This window comes from Phocoena phocoena, chromosome 11 (genome assembly GCF_963924675.1).
Source record: "Phocoena phocoena chromosome 11, mPhoPho1.1, whole genome shotgun sequence".
NCBI lineage: Eukaryota > Metazoa > Chordata > Mammalia > Artiodactyla > Phocoenidae > Phocoena > Phocoena phocoena.
Genome location: NC_089229.1, coordinates 101247241 through 101263831, shown reverse-complemented (window position 1 = coordinate 101263831; position 16591 = coordinate 101247241). Strand labels below are relative to the sequence as shown.

Sequence of the window (16591 nt, the reverse complement as noted above, 5' to 3'; positions counted from 1 at the left end):
CGGACAACAGAGCGTGTGTTAGCAGCACAGCAGTGACAGCCGGACAGGACAGGACAGGGCAGGAGCAGGGGGCATGCATTACCTTCAGAGCAATTTCAATGGTGAAAATGGTAGTGAAAACAATGTCAAAATAAAACAGAATCTGTAAAACAAAGAGACACAGGGTGGGGATGGGGCAGGGATGGGAGAAGCAGGACGGGAGGAGGGGTCACCAGCAGGAAGTCACCCAAAGCAGGGAGCCTTTCCGTGGGGAGACAGTGGGACGGGTTAGGGGACCAGAGGCACTGGCACAGCACTGGGTCCTGGAGTCCCCAGATCTGTGAGGGGAGCTTCCAGGGCCGACTCAGCTGGCCCTGGGTCTGGCTGGGTGCTTTTCTCATCAATTCAGTTTATTTACAAACCCAAATCAGACCGCTGGGACGCTTGTCAAAAGGACAGCGTGGGGTTTGCTTTTCACTGCATGAAATTGCAAAATGCTTAATTCGCATTGGCGTGACGAGCTAGTCTCTCACGTTCGTGGGACCCTACGCCGCTGCCGTGCCCCTCAGGGTGCGGAAGGGTGCACCCCAGGCTAGGGGCAGGCTCCGGGGTTCATGCCGTACTACGTCTCAGGTGATGGATCAGAGCGAGGGCCAGCGCCTTTCCCAGTAAGAAAGCTCTGGACCACGCAGGCGGCAGGACCACCGGCTGGCTTGGCAGGTGGTGGACTCCTCCCTTCGTGCCCACCTGGTTGGGATTTGATAAAGTTTCGAGGCTTCGAGATATGGCAGGTCTTACTCCGGCCTATGATGTAGGTCACCAGAGCCTGGGGTGGTCTCCAAGTTTAGTTTCGACTTTGCAGAGGGTCACTGAGGCCCTCCTATACGAGGCAGGCCTCATCAGAGCACCCGTCTGCCACTGCCCCCCGGCGGCCAGGACGGGCCAGTGTACCTTGGGGCAAGGTATAAACCGCTCAGTTCCAGAGAGGTGGACCCCCGGGGAACACCCGCGGGCCGTGGAGTCTGCTGTGGCCCGTCAGGCTGGCCTGAGGCGCTGGGTCCGTGGTCTCCTCCTGCGAACAGTCCTAAGACGGGTTTCCACCCAGCTCTCATCTCTTGAGGAAATGTCTGCTGTGCCTCTGACCCTGAGATGTGGGCTGGGCTCTGGACTGAACGATGGGGTTGGGCAGCCACAGAAGCTGGGGGCCACGTGGCGGGGGCGGGGTGCAGGGGACGAGGTACCTACGTGGTTCCTGAAGGAGGTGTGCTGGACGGGGTCCTCGGCAGCCAGGGAGACGCTGCTGAGCAGGATGAAGAAGAGGATCAGGTTGGTGAAGATGGAGTCGTTGACGATGCGATGGCACTGGAGGCGGAACCTGCAGGGGAGTGGGAGGGGCCGTCACACAGGGCCGGGGCCTCCGCTCCTTCAGCCCCGCGACGTCCCACTGCAGCGGAGCAATAGTGCCACCGCCCGCCACACCGTGTGCCCACCCACAGGGCCTCGGGCTTGCGCCTGAGACCTTTGGGAACCCCTACATTTCAAATACTGCTGTGACATCACCCACCGGCTTTCGTTTGGGGACGTCTTTCCCATCATTAAAAATAACGGCTTTGTAAGATCTGCTTCGTATGTTTATGTACAGGGAGCAACAGAGCCACCCAGAAGCGTGGGCGCCCAGACTCCGAGGGGACTTGCTCCCGTGGCAGTAAGTCAATCCCGCACCTCGGCACAATGACAAAGAACGACACATCTGACCCCCGAGCGCTCACGGGAGATCCTCGGACGCTGGGGGTGTCATTTATACTGTCTCATCTTGACAGTAGGAGGGGAGGAGGGTGTGATTATCATCTTCATTTTATAGATAAAAACCACTGACACCAGGAAGGACAGGCTTGCCCAGACACAGTGTGTGTGTGTGTGTGTGTGTGTGTGTGTGGCCAGGGCTTGAACCTGGCCGTCAGGCTTCTGCTCCTGGCGTGTGGTTGACTAAATGCTCTGAGAGACCTTACTGATGCAGAAGCACCAAATTCTGGAAAGGACAAGTTTTTTGAGACAATTCTGGTTTCACGAGGGTTAGGAAGGGTCTGCAGCGATCCTCCCCAAACAAACAAGCCAATCCACTGAGCTGGGGTCTGTGTGACATGCAGCCGGGATGGGCAGAGGCGCCTGACGAGGCCAGTGGCAGCACAGCTGTCAGGAAACTTCGAGCCAGTCGGAGGTGGGGCAGAGGGGCCCGGGACCCCTAGGCAGAGCCAATGCCCTCAAGGAGCATCTGGAAGAAAGCTTCCAAGTCCTCACTTAGGTCCATGGGAATCCTGCTGATTAAGATGAAGTATTGGGGTCACAATCAAAGATCATTAAACACTCAAGAACATAAGCCACTGAGATGGGAATCAAAGAAACTACAAATAATTGACTTACACGGCCCCTCCCCAAAGACTGTGTATATTGGAAACATCAGATACACATTATAGAACAGCTATATTTGAAATGTTTAATGGAATAAAGGACTTGACCACAAAGATGATGGATCAACAAGAAACTCAGACATAGACAGATGGAGCTGGAAAACCAAGCAAGACCTGGAACTGTCTGAAGTGAAAAGATATAAGCTGATGCGAAAACTGGTTTACACAGTAACATAGAGATGAAGAGAGAATTGAGAAATTGGAAGATACATCTGAAGAAATGAGCCAGAATTCCAACCGAGAGACTAGGAGATGAATGATATGAAGATGTGAATGTGTGGGCTGGGAAGGACAGAACGGGGAGGTATAACTTGTGTCTACTTGGACCAGCTGGAGAGAAGGAAGATGAGGCAGTTGTAAAGAGATCACGCTTCAGCTTTCCAAGAAGTAGCTATTCTTCTCCTAGTCTTTAATGTCGTTCAAGAACTGACAAAAATATAAATCCATAGACTTAGAAACAGAACATATTCCAAGCAGGATAAATGGAAAGAAATCCATGGCGGTAAAAGTGCGCAACCCCAGAGACAGCAGATGATGTTAAAAGCCGCTGGAGACAAGGGGCAGATTCTGACTAAGGAACAATCGTAGGAATTCCGACTTCACAGTGGAATAACACATCCAACACGCTGAAGGCTAAAACCCGACAACCTGAAAGTGTGTACACAGCCAAACTACCTTTCAAGAACAAGAAATGCAAAGGATTACAGATAAACAGAGGCCAAGTGAATTTTCCATAAAAGAACTCCTGAGGAATGTACTTTAAGGAGGAAAGAAAATGATTGCCGAGGGATGGACTGAGATGCATAAAAAATGGTGAACAGATAAAAAAAATAGTAAGTGGTATGTAAATCCAAACATACACTGTCTACACAGGTACTCACGTCTGACCTGTCGTGTGGGAAATAAAGGTCGGGACCAAAATACTCATCAGCCGTACCACGTAAGGTAGGAGGTCTGGGAGGAGCTCGAGCAGTCTATTTTAACTCCTATTGTGCTGGAGGTGGTTTAGGATCTTGCTCAACTTTAGGCTTTGTTAAGTTAAGTGTAATCGCCAACAGAACAGAAACAGAGTTTACACATTTCACAAAATGGAGAGAAAAGCAAACCCAGGTCTTCTGATTCAGAATCCAGGACTCTCTTCCCTAAATCCATGCCTGTTTACACAAGCTGCGGGGAGCTGGGAGAGTCCCAGCCCCACCCAGAGGCTGGAGGGCGCTGACACCTGCCGGGCTTGTGTCACAGAGAGCGAAGCCCCGCGCACACACCTGTTGCTCGGGCTGAAGATGAAGAAGGCGCTGGCTTCCGGCATGGGCACCGCCTTCTCCTTCAGGCGCAGCTCAGAGAGGGGGCGGGGACGGGGGCCCACGGGCATCTCAGGCTCCTCCTCGTCTCCTGCAAGAAAACAGCACCGCTCTCAACAGCTCCACGGCTCCCGCTTATTTTTTATTTTATTTTATTTTATTTTGCGGTACGCGGGCCTCTCACTGCTGTGGCCTCTCCCGTTGCGGAGCACAGGCTCCGGACACGCAGGCTCAGCGGCCATGGCGCACGGGCGCAGCTGCTCCGCGGCACGTGGGATCCTCCCGGACCGGGGCACGAACCCGCGTCCCCTGCATCGGCAGGCGGACTCTCAGCCACTGCGCCACCAGGGAAGCCCTCCAGCTTATTTTTACCACCGTGCGGCTTCCTTCCGGATGCCCTACAGACAGGAATCAGACATCATCCACATCTCTGGAAACCAAGGGGACCAGCCAAGACACCCAGCTCTCTCCCCGTGGGCACGGCTGGAGCTCATCTCTGCTACAGGAAGACTCCCCGGCAGCACACGAGAGGGGGCTGAGAGTAGGGTGACCAACTCAAAACCTGTCCTTGTTTTTATTTTTTTTATTTTAAAAATTTATTTATTTATTTTTGGCTGTGTTGGGTCTTCGTTGCTGCGCGCGGGCTTTTCTCTAGTTGCGGCGAGCGGAGGCCACTCTTCATCGCGGTGCGCGGGCCTCTCACTGTCGTGGCCTCTCTTGTTGCGGAGCACAGGCTCCAGACGCGCAGGCTCAGTAGTTGTGGCTCACGGGCCTAGTTGCTCTGCGGCATGTGGGATCTTCCCAGAGCAGGGCTCAAACCCGTGTCCCCTGCACTGGCAGGCAGATTCTCAACCACTGCGCCACCAGGGAAGCCCCCGTCCTTGTTTTTAAATGGAAGTTCCCACATCCCAGGAAACCCTCAGTCCCCTGCAAATCGGGGTGGTTGGTCATCCTAGTTGTCAGGCACTAGCGACAGGTGACCAGGTGAGACTGGGGCACTGCCAAGTGTCCTCACCCTTCTGGACTGCAGGCAGGGGAAAGGGTGTGGCTCAGTTGACCTGACACCCCGGCAAACAACCCCATCCTTGAATGTTCCAGGAGCTTAAAGTCAACATTCTCCCTGTTCCTGAAAATACAAGAAAACACTGTGCTGTAGGGGCAGTCGGGCCATAATCCTGCCGTAACAGGCCCTCCGTCCAAAGGTCTAGACGCTGACACCAGTTAGAGAAGCACTTTGTTCTCCAGGCCAGCGGCCACACTGAATGTGGACCACAGGCACACAAGCTCACTGGCCATGGAAGGAAACTGCATACCCTGTTCTTGTCCAAGGTACTTAAAAATGTTTAGAAGGGAATGGAAGTTAGGAGCCTGCCTTGATCCAAATCCTGGCTCTGTTTCGTTCTGGTTGTTTAAGTTAGTGTCTCTGTGCCTCAGTTTCCCCATCTGTGAGATGGGATAATAGCACGTATGTACCTCAGAATGGTGCTATTACAATCTCCACCCACGGTAGACACTCCAAGACCGTAAATTAGTGTCTAGCATCTTCCTCGGTCTGTCTGCTCTTCGCCTGTTATTTCCCGACAGACTTTCCACTCACATCAAACTATGCTCTAAACACTCACTGTAGTGGGTTGAATAGCATCCCCCCAAATCCATGCCCACCCGGAGCCACGGGATGTGACCTTATTTATTTCATTTTATTTTTAAAATATGGACCACTTCACGAATTTGCGTGTCATCCTTGTGCAGGGGCCATACTAATCTTCTCTGTATCGTTCAAATTTTTAGTATTTGTGCTGCCAAAGTGAGCACGTGACCTTATTTTGGAAAATGCACCTTTGCAGATGTCATTAGCTATGATGCTGTCACAGTGGACGAGGGTGGGCCCTCGTTCCGGGGACTGCTGTCCTCGTAAGGAGACACAGGGAAGAAGGACGGAGGCAGAGATGGGGCTGAGGCTGCAACAGCTGAGGAGCTCGAAGGGACTGCATTGGCCGGCAGAGTGGGGACTCTCCCCAGAGCCGCTGGAGGGAGCTCGGCCCTGCTGGCATCTCGCTGTCTGGCTTCCAGGCTCCAGAACCGTGAGAGGATGAAGTTCTGTTGTTGAAGCCCGTGTCCGGGGGCTCCATGAAGGTGGCTCAGCTCTCTCCCTGCTTGACCTGCCCATCAGCCCCTCCGCAGAGCTGTGGGCACTCCCGGCTCAGACAGCACCTTCACCTGGCCTTCCTGAGTCCCTGTGCCCAGGAAGGACCTTCCTGTGAGTCCCAGCAGCACCTCCGGCCTCCCACACCCACCTGGCACTTGGGACAAAAACGCCTCGGATGCGTGGCTTTAAATGTACCTGGTTCTATCTCTTCATGTGCTGAAAGCCCTGCAGAGAGAAACCCCCTGGCACGGGGAAGCCTCATTTCCTGGGGATGATTTAACAACACTGGCTTTATGAGGAAGGGGACTGTGCAGAAGGTCCGGGGGAGAGATGGCTGTGGGCGGTGGACCTCGTGGACCAGCCACAGGTCTGTGCTCCCTCCCGGTTACCACGAAGCCAGGTAGGGCGGAGCAAAAGAGCCTGGCACAGACAGCGGTTCTTTATCAAGCAGGAGGCAACCGAGGACCCAAGGCTTCTCTGGAGGACCAGCAGATCACAGGCACAGATCAGATTCCCTCCCGCAAGTAATTAGAGCTGACCGGCAGGCAATGAATACTTTCAGCAGAAGAGTGGCACACAATGGAAGCTGGTGTCCAGGAGGGGCTTGAAGCTTCCTAACTAACCTTGGCAAGGTCTCCTATTAAAGCAAAATCAGTGAAGCCAGAGTGGCTTACATCATGGCATCTCTACGTGGGATTTACCTGGAGGATCTCAGGTCCCGCCTGGCTCTGTCCTCTTTCCAGTTTTGCTCTAAATGACCCAACACTTTCTTATTCAGGAATATCTGAGAACAGGTAATTGAGTGCTTATTTAATCACCTGTGTTTATAGAAAAACACGTTCGCCAGGTCTGTGTGCCTCTAAGGTCCTCGTGGAGAATCGTGTGTACTCTTTTGTCCTGCGAGCAACGTTTAAGAGGAAGCTACTGCGGAAGGACAAACCGAGCTTGTAAAGGGGCAGAAGGTTGCCAGCACACGATGCTTTGCACGTACGACGCGTGAGGAGAGAGGTGACGGATTAGGGGAAGTCAGGTAGAGCTCCTTCCGGGGTGGGCAGCCAACCGCCCAGACGCCCGATGCCCGTGGAACGCCTCGGTGCTGTTTTCTCATCGCAGCTCTCACAGCGCTCACAGAAGCGGGGACAGCAAGGCCCGGCCGCTTTTCAGATGGCGCTTCCAGAACTCAGCAGGAGAAACGTGGCGGGCAGAGCTAAATGCCCACCCTCGGGCCTGGCCGCCCGGGGCCCCACGCTCACCGCTGTGATTCTGCTCATGGCCGGTTCAAGGCAAAATACTGTTTCTGACACCTCGGGCCCACAGCGCACTGGACGCAAAGCCATGGCCTTGCCGTTAAGGAGCATCCAGGCCTCCGTGTAGCCCCAGAGTCCGGCCGCCCTAAAAGGCCAACCTGCAGAGCAAGGCTGGGACGCACTCCCCGCGCCGTTACCTTCTCTTAACTGGCTCAACTCGGCCCTCAGAGCCACCCTTCGCCCTCCCGCCTCTCCAGCTTCTCTGTCCAGCCGGCCCTGCCTCCGAACACCCCCAATGGCCGCCCCCTCTACGTGTCCAGCTGGTCCCCTGCCCGGATGCCATCATCCTGCCTGGACTGCTGCATGAGTATCCCCACTGCCCCGTCCCACTCTGTTTTTACACCACAGCCGGAGCAAGTCTTTTGCAAGGTAAGTCAGACGTGCGCTGAGAAGCTCCTGTGGTCCCCCCGCATCAGCCGGGACCCATCCCTCTGCGCGGCCTTGGGGGCCGTCCCCCTGCCCCTGCCCCGCCCCCGCCCTCTGCCTGCTCGGGCCCCACCTCCTACCCCGCCCCCGCCCTCTGCCTGCTCGGGCCCCACCCCCTACCCCGCCCCCGCCCTCTGCTTGCTCGGGCCCCACTGCACACAGGTGCGACGGCCCGAGATTCTGCGCTTGCTGGCCCCTCCGCCTAGAAAGCTCTTCCCTCAATCATCTCCACACACCTGGTTCCTCTGACTCAGGGTTCAGCCCAGAGGTCACATTCTCAAAGGCGCTCTAGTGACCACGCATCCAGGGCAGCCCCGCCCACTTGGTACCTCTAATAGGGCCCTTGGTTTTATGATCTTCCCGATGTTTCCTTTCTGGGTGGTTTGCTTTCTTGCTCCTTGTCTGCCTCCCACTGCAATGGGGGCCCCCGAGAGCAGTGGCCTTCTCTGTCCCCCACGGTCCAGGGCCCGGCACACAGTAGGTGCTTTATAAGCAGCTATTAAATCAATGAATGGACGTCCCCCTGGTTTTGGCCAGCTCTGTGGCCATGAAAACAGGATGCTCCCGAAGTAACTTCTTTCCTCTCCACCTCCCCGACTGCAGACCCAGCGGGGACCACCTGCTCCGCGACCCCCCGCCACCCCGCCTCCCCGCACTGCTCTCTCCTGGAGCCCCTGCAGCGGCCCAGGCCTCTCCCACAGACTCTGGACTGAGTCTGTCTGACACCACATTCCCTGGTGTCATCACATCTCCTTCTCACGTGGACTTATTAATTTTCAGCCTTTAGTCACTCTTAAGCACATCTGTATGTTCACTCAAGTAAATGAATCAATTAGATAAAAGCACCATCTTGGCACAAAGCTTTCCTTCCTGGGTGAGGTGATGTTTCTAAAATGTAGTGTGTACAAAGCTGGGAGGCTCCAACCAACCGGCGAGCTTTGGAGATTGAACCAGGAGGGGAGGCCTGAAAGGCCACCGCTGGGCAGCGGGGTTGCTTTGCGGGGACTAGAAACGGGCGCCTCCCGCAGAGGGTCCCGCGATTAACAAAACCTACCCCAAATCAGTTGGCTCTCCGTCCGTATTCAATTTCCCCCCATTGCCTCAAAAATGTCATCGAAAAGTTTATTTGCTCATTTAGGATCAAGACAAGACCCGCCCGCTGCATTCGCTGGATATTTCTGGTCTGTCTTTGAAATTCTATAATAGTTCCGCCCAGAAGGGCTTCAAAAGGTTTGGTGCCCGGCACACGGACACCCTTCCGCCCTCCTTTCTGTCCGAGCCCCAGGAAGCCAAATCCTTCCCAGCAGACTGCGGAGGGAAAGGGAAAAGGAGGCTGGGCGCAGTCACGAGCGCAGAAGGTTTTCAGGCTCCCGACAGGGCTGTGACCCGACACAGCCCAACCTGTGCGGGGAGGGGTGTCAGCGAGACCCACGGTGCCTTGACGGTGTGTCGTGACTTTGAGCTTGAAGCTCGTGATAACCTCTGCAATTCTCTGTAGAAGGAGGGCAGGTCAGGGCTCACACAGGGTGTGGTTTCCTGACGCAGGGAGGTGGCTCCTGAGGGGGGCTCATGGGCTCCTGTCGTGAAACCCGCTCCAGGGGGCCTGCCTGCCAGTTTAGGGACCAGCCGGCGGAGCTCTGAACGCGTCCTGCAGAGCAGCGAGCGGTGGCGGCCACGCCGTGCTCAGCACCGCCTTCCGGGTGAGGACAGGACAGATTTGGGATTTATTATTAGGGGAGCAAGATGCCGTGACATACGTTATCCGGATAAGTTATGTAACTTAATAACGATTTTACAACATAGGCTATAATAAACCTTAAATGTATACGCAATCCAGCTTCCAAAAGACCCAAAGGCATCGCTCCCACACGATGCACTCAATCTTCTGTCGTCACTATGAGGAAACAAGGAGCCAAGTACCCAGCACCTCCAGTGCTGCAGCCGAGTCGGGGGATCTGGGACCAGCACATGGCTTTACAGTCGGTGTGCACCCTCAGATCCCCCCACCCCCAGGCCAGGCTGTGGGCTGGTACCTGTGGTTTCCAGGTTGGGGTAGGAACTCTTGTCCTCATTCTCGTTGGGCTGGAGGTCGTCCACGTTGATCTAGGCATCCAAGGAGAGAAGGAGGGTCCAGTTAGACAAGGTCCACAGCTTTAGAGGCTTCGGGTAGCCTTGAAATTGCCCCCTAGTCTAGGCTGAGCTGTTGACTCAGAAACACATCCTTTCTCCTTTGCGCACATCCCTCAGGACACCAGCAGAAGGCTGGCCTTCCTTCTCTCTGTGCCCAGCTCTGCTGTCCACCCTCCCCAGCCCCTTCTTCCCCCGCTTCCCCTGGTGTCTGGCCCAGGAGGACCGTGTCCTCCTTCCCTGGGCCTTGGCCCCTCACCTTGGTGGCAGGGGGGGACTCTCCATCCGCAGTGATGGATTTCAGCTCGATTTTCTCCTCCTTGGTCTCCTCCACGGCCGGCTTCTCTACCACCTCTTGTCTCTTCTCTGGGCTGGCAGTCCTGGCCGGTCAGCAGGAGGGAAAAGAAAGGGATGTGACCAGATTGATAGGGAGCTGCCCTGTGGTCTGTTGGGGCCCATGCCATGCGGCTCAATCACAGGGGCGCTGGGCCTTGCCCAACTCTGTGCCCGCCCAGCTCTGTCCCATCCTGGCTCTGTCCCATCCCAGCTCTGTCCCATTCCAGCTCTGTCCCCGCCCGGCTCTGTCCCATCCTGGCTCTGTCCTTGCCCAGCTCTGTCCCATCCCGACTCTGTCCCCACCCGGCTCTGTCTGGCATTCAGTTGAAGAGTCCAGCTTCTCAGAGGCTCAGTCCCCATCTAACCCAGAGGAAGGTTCCTGGAGAACCCTGCTCAGTACTCAGCAGAGGTGTGGCCCGTGACAGTCCACGTAGACAAGGACGAAGACAGAGTGGGGCCCTGGCTTGTCTTCTCATGGCTCTTCAGCTGGAGCTGGACCTCTCCCATGAGCGGCTGCCGCCCCCTGCCCTCCCCTCTACCTCCACCACCTCTCATGACCTCCCTTCTCAATAGAGAACCCGCCACCTTCCTGGACAGGTGGGGCAACACAACACCTTCCCAGAGATGTAATTCACAGTGGTCCCCGCTTAGAGAAATGCCCAGGAATTAGGGGAGAGGCTCAACGCACACAGAGAGCCCCCAACCAGCCCCCTTCCAGGAGGGACGGCCAGGCAGGGGGGAGCATCTCCTGAGCGCCGAGGGGAGCGGCACCCCAGGCTGGGCCGCGGAAGCTGGTGGTTACCTGGCCAGCTTCTTCCTCTCCTTCTCTTCTTCCTCCTCCTTCTGGGCAGAGGTGAGGCTCTCGGCGTCAGCCAGGTTGTCCACGGCAATGGCCAAGAACACATTCAGTAGGATATCTGTTTGTGCCCATTCTTAAAGAAAATGACCCTTGGACTTGGGGTTGTGGATGGGCAGGGGGGCGGGAGGGGGCAGGACACGCGGGGGCAGAGCTCTCCCTGGGGAGGGGCTCTGAGCCCCGTCACCCCACTAGCTTCCCAGGGTTTTCTGAGGGGTCGAGAGCAGGCCCGCTGGCAGGCTGGGGCCGGGGGCGGGGTGGCCGGCAGCCGGGCCTCGCTCTTTAACTGCCGGTTTCGAGATGACCGCCCGTGACTGACACCGTAGGCGGCGCTGCAGCGGGACGGGGTGCAGAGTGGCCATTACCGCTGCCAGGAGGTGTCCGCTCGCCCTTCCCCTCCCGCTGTGACCCTGTTCAGACAGAGGCCCTGGGAGGGTCCACCGAGCTCCTAACTGGAGCGGAGTTTGCCCTTTCTTCTCCCCCCACCCCAGACTCGGATGCAGGCACTGTGGGTCAGAGAACCGGATCAGAGCCCGTCCAGCCGAGAGGTTAACGCTGGTCAGGTCCACCTTCCACCCCAGGCCCCGGGAGGCTCCGGCTCACACGGGGAGCGAGGGCCACGGCCCCGCAAGGACAGGAGCTGGGCGTTAGTCATCTTGTTCAGCCTCACCCGGCCCATTAGGTCGGAGGCACTGCTATTTCCACCCCGTTCCCAGGACGCTAGGTGGGCAGCCCTGGGTGTGCCCGAGGCCGCCCGCTGCCCTCTGTGTCCAGATCTTCTGTGATTTACTTTCCGAGCCCCTGTGCACACAACCTGCAGGGACAGGACGGGAAGAGGGGTGCCAGCAGCCCGGGACTCAGGAACCTGCCGGTGGCCTGTCCACTCTGCCTGTGGCTAACATCCTGAAGAGTGGCTTCGGAGGGAGGGACCCTGGCCCGAGAGCAGGGCGACAGGTGAATGTCACTTCCGGGGCGGAGGCTCTGTCCTCCCCGGGCAGGGGCCCTGGGCTGGGGCAGCCAGTGCTCACATTGGGGTCCGAGTGAGTGGCTGCAAGCACAACACTGGGGGCGGGGGTGGTGTCTGCTCGCCGGGACCGCCGCGGCGAGGACGCGCTCCTGGAATTGGAGGCTGGGGGACAACTCGCGTCCCCCCCCTACCCCCCCGGCCCCAGGCTCCGGGCTCCCACCCAGACACCTGCGCCGCTGAGGTGGTCTGGGCTGGACATATTCTCCCAAGCCTGCCCTTCCCTGCTTCCCCTGGGGGGAGGGCCCTGGGTCCCCCCCAAGTCAGGACCTGCGGGGCACACCTATTGGCATCGAGCTGTAGGCTGAGCGCTGGGGCAGCGGGGGCGGGGTGGGGGGAGGGGCAGCGGGGCGGGGTGGGGGGGCAGGGGGTGGGGTAGGGGGCGGGGGTGGGGTAGGGGGCAGGGGTAGGGGCGGGGGGAGGGGCAGGAGCAAAGGATACAATTTCCACAGATGAAGAGGATGATGAAGTAAATACAGACTAACATCCCTGGAAAAGAGGGGCCGCCATAAGCCATGATCCCATCATACATCACCGAATTCCAGTCCTCCCCGGTCAGGATCTGAATGACACAGTCCCACCAATAAGGGACACAGCGTTAGACCAGCAGCAAACCCAAAACTCCCCTGCCCAGCCCCCTGCGAGACACAAACGTCTCACATCTGTCTCTTCCTCCCCCGCCTCCTGCCCCCCGTTCTCCTCCCAGGGCTCTGAGCTGTGACCCCCGCAAGTCCAGCCCTCTCCTTAGACAGAGTGCGTGGCCACCGGCACAAATCATCTGATTGACTGAGAGAGCTTCCTTGGCAAAATACCTCCTACCCCCAGGGACAGTGCTCGGTGGCTGACCCTCGGGTTAAGTCGTCAAGGGGAGTGTGTTCACTAAGGGGCCACAGGTCCCCCGCTTCTCTCCAAACGTGAGGACTCTGGGTACCATCTTTAAGATTTTGGCAACATCCACATATTACCCAGTTTAATCTGTAAATCGATCTACTTTTAAACTTAAGTGCTACTTTAGCTTGGCCCTAAGCCCACATGTCCGTGAAGTCTCAAATTTGATGGTAGTCGTATTTTCCTGGGGGCAAGCGTGAAGGGTAGGAGAGAGTCCCGTCCCCCTCCCTTCCCCAGCAAGGGCCGTCCACTTTCCTTTGTTGATATTTTGGGCTTCCATGTAGAATGTATTTGCATAAAGGTTTCCATGGCTAAGAAACAGTTTTTAAGCCACTTAATTGGACCTTGTTTTTCCCCCAGTGGTCCATCCAACAGTGCAATTTCCTGGGGGTCGGGGTAGGAGAGCTACAGACTGTCCTGGGCTCCTGTGGCCGACCTGCTCTGGCTGCCCCGTGGGAGTGGGCGGGAAGCTCCTTCCTCCCCCGCCCCCGGGCCCCTGGCCCTCCCCCCAGAGCACAGTCCCGGCAGAGAAGGGTCCATACCTGAAACACGGTGAGGAGGGACTGGGGGAAGTTATCGAACGTGCTCCTCCGGGTCTGCATCTCATCAAAGTTGAACTTCCCCCCGAAGAGCTGCATGCCCAGGAGGGAGAAGATGATGATGAAGAGAAACAGCAGCAGAAGCAGGGAGGCGATGGAGCGCACAGAGTTCAGCAGGGACGCCACCAGGTTGCTCAGGGAGTTCCAGTACCTGGGGATGGGGTGCGGGGTGAGCCTCCATCACCTCTTGCCCCACTGCCCCACCCACCAGGGGCTCTGGGACCGGCTGCAACGACCTCCTCCTGGCCCTGTCCTTGGGGCAGCGTGGTGGTGGGACCCGGCTGGCCAGCTCACAATTAGAGTGTGAGTGAGTTAATTCAGGGGCCCCGGGTCGGGAGTCTGGTTCCGACCGAGCTCTGCACGTGTTTTTGGGCGAGTTGCTCAACCTCTCTTCTTTCTGCGCCCCACCGTCTGAAAAAATAGGGGCAGCGGTAGCACACACTTCATTATGTTATCGGGAGGATTACATGCGATAAGTTTTTAAAAAGCCACTCCCCCCAACGGCAACCAAATAGAAAATAAACAAGTGGGACTACATCAAACTAAAAAGCTTCTGCACAGCAAAGGAAACCATCAACAAAGTGACAAGATGACCTACAAAATGGGAAAAAAACACTTGCAAACCATATATCTGATAAGAGATTAAAATCCAAAACGTATAAACAATTCATGCAACTCAATAGCGAAACAAACAAACAAACAAACAACACCCAAAATAATCCTATTAAAAAAACAGACAGGGACTTCCCTGGTGGCACAGTGGTTAAGACTCCACGCTCCCAATGCAGGGGCCCCGGGTTTGAGCCCTGGTCAGGGAACTAGGTCCCACACGCATGCCACAACTAAGACTTCACATGCTGTATCTAAGACCCAGCGCAACCAAATAAAAAAAAAAATACTTAAAAAAACCAGACCCGAATAGACATTTCTCCAAAGAAGACATACAAACGGCCAACAGACACGTGAAAAGATGCTCAACATAGCTAATCATTAGGGAAATGCTAATTAAAACCAAGAGATATCACCTCACGCCTGTTAGAATGCCCATCATCAGAAAGACAAGAGATAACAAGTGTTGGTGAGAATGTGGAGAAAAGGGAACCCTTGTGCGTTGCTGGTGGGAATGTAAGTTGGTGCAGCCGCTGTGGAAAACAGAATGAAGCTTCCTCAAGATAATTAAAAACAGAGCTACCATACCCTCCAGCAATTCTACTTCTGGGAACATATCCAAAGGATACGTTCACTATAGCATTATTCATAATGACCAAGACACGGAAACAACTTAAGTGTCCATGAACGGAGAAACGGAGAAAGAAAAATGTGGTGTACGTTATCTACAATGGGATATGATTTAGCCATAAAGAAGAAGAAAATCTTGCCATTTGCTATAGCATGGATGGACTTGGAGGGCATTATGCTCAGTGAAATAAGTCAGACAGAGAAACACACATACCACATGACCTCCCTGATATGTGGAATCTAAAAAAAATCCCAAAACAGACACAAACAAACAAAACCCCCCACCAAACTCACAGAAAAGGAGGTCAGATTTGTGGTTACTAGAGGCGGGGGATGGTGGGGGGGGGAACAGGAGGGAGGGCATCAAAGGTACAAACTTCCAGTTATAGACAAATACGAGGAATGTAGCGCACAGCACCACTGTAGCCACCACTGCTGTGTGTCACAGTTAGGACAGTAAATGCTGAGCGCCCTCATCACAAGGATAATTCTTTTCTTTTTTCACACCGTCTCTACGAGATGACACATGTCAACTACATCTACTGTCACATCATTCCACAATGTGTAGAAGACACACCATCATGCTGTACTCCTTAAACGCAGACACTGATGCACGTCAATTATTTCTCAGTAAAACTAGAAAAAATAGAATTCCAGCTCTTCATTTAAAAAAAAGACCCCAGTATCGTGCCCGGCACACAGGTGATAAAGGTTAGTAATTATTGTTATCACTACTGATCTTTAGACAAAAAAACACATTAAAAAATTTTCTTTTTCTAGAATGTGGGCCTCAGCCCAGCCCAGTCATGAATGGGGTCACCCACGGGTGAGGGTGGCCTGGGTCACCCGTGGGTAAGAGGGGGTGTGTGGTTTACTGAGGCTTCCCAAATTCAGCCGGTCCGAAGAGTTGGTTTGTTTCAAAAGCCTGTCTTCTGGAGATTCTGATTCAATGGCTGTCGTCCGGGGCCCAGAAATCTGTTTTGAACAAGGGTCGTAGAGGATTCCGATACGCAGGCCAGCTCGGGAGATCCCGGATTGCAGCAAACAAACACACCCAGTGCACAGCGACAGCCTGCGGCTGGAGGGGCCCTGTATCTCTCCGCTGTGAGCGCGGATGCCCTGCACTGTGGGGACGGGTGGGGAAAAGCCCTCTCTTGGGGAAGTGGGGGGACACGAATGGCCCTGGAAGGGGCTTGGGGACCCGGGACAGGGTCTGTTCATGGTGAGGAACGCACTGTAGCGAAAGGGACACGCGCCCAGCTGGCCAAGCGCGTCTCACTTCCCTGCAGCGCTAACCGACCCAGCTGGCTTCCAGGTCACAACCTTGATCTCCTCCACTCAGATGTTCCCGGCTCTTCACCAAGGCAGACAGGGAATCGCTTCTGCTGCTCGAGACAATGCCTTGCAAACCACGCCCCGCTGCAGCTTGGCGGCTGCGCCCCAACCCGGGCACCTCTCTCCGGGGAACAGCTCCATAAGTGACAGAAGCAGATGGGCCAACAGTTTGGGTGTAAACATGAGCGTCTCCCCAACCTGGAGTCTCTCGTGCTCCAGACTCAGCCCTGCTCCGCCTCTGCCCTGCCTGCCAGCCACTCGCCCTCTGTTCGCGGAATGTTAATATACATTGATTTGTATCTGCTCTAGAAAGGCTCTTACCTGTTCCACGTTTGTGACAGCCTTGTCTCACCCAAACAGGCTTGAGCTCTTGAGGGCAGAGGCCAGAGGTTCTCCTTCCATCCCCTGCATCTCTGTCCTCACATAGATTCTGTGCAACCTGGTATGATGGGCTGCCTGGCCCCGGTCGGCTAGAGATTGTACTAATCGTTCTGTTTAAGCAAGGAGTTAGAGAACCTCTGTGGGGGCTAGGACGCCCTCCCCTCTTACACTGAAAGCTC

General features: G+C 55.7%; 1 protein-coding gene and 1 non-coding gene across 2 annotated transcripts in view; both read right to left on the bottom strand.

Annotated features, from left to right (window-relative positions):
* CACNA1C (calcium voltage-gated channel subunit alpha1 C) overlaps positions 1–16591 on the bottom strand; it is a 463376-nt gene that overhangs the window by 67410 nt on the left and 379375 nt on the right. Inside the window, exons 14-21 of the mRNA XM_065888236.1 lie at positions 13401–13608; positions 12412–12532; positions 10893–11007; positions 10014–10134; positions 9655–9730; positions 3713–3839; positions 1225–1354; positions 83–142 (exon numbers count right to left, since the gene is read on the bottom strand). Of these exons, the coding sequence (XP_065744308.1) occupies positions 83–142; positions 1225–1354; positions 3713–3839; positions 9655–9730; positions 10014–10134; positions 10893–11007; positions 12412–12532; positions 13401–13608 (958 nt within the window). The remainder of the gene's footprint in view (positions 1–82; positions 143–1224; positions 1355–3712; positions 3840–9654; positions 9731–10013; positions 10135–10892; positions 11008–12411; positions 12533–13400; positions 13609–16591) is intronic.
* LOC136131696 (U6 spliceosomal RNA) lies at positions 5453–5560 on the bottom strand. The gene has a single exon (XR_010656424.1). It is a non-coding gene; the product is annotated as a U6 spliceosomal RNA (small nuclear RNA).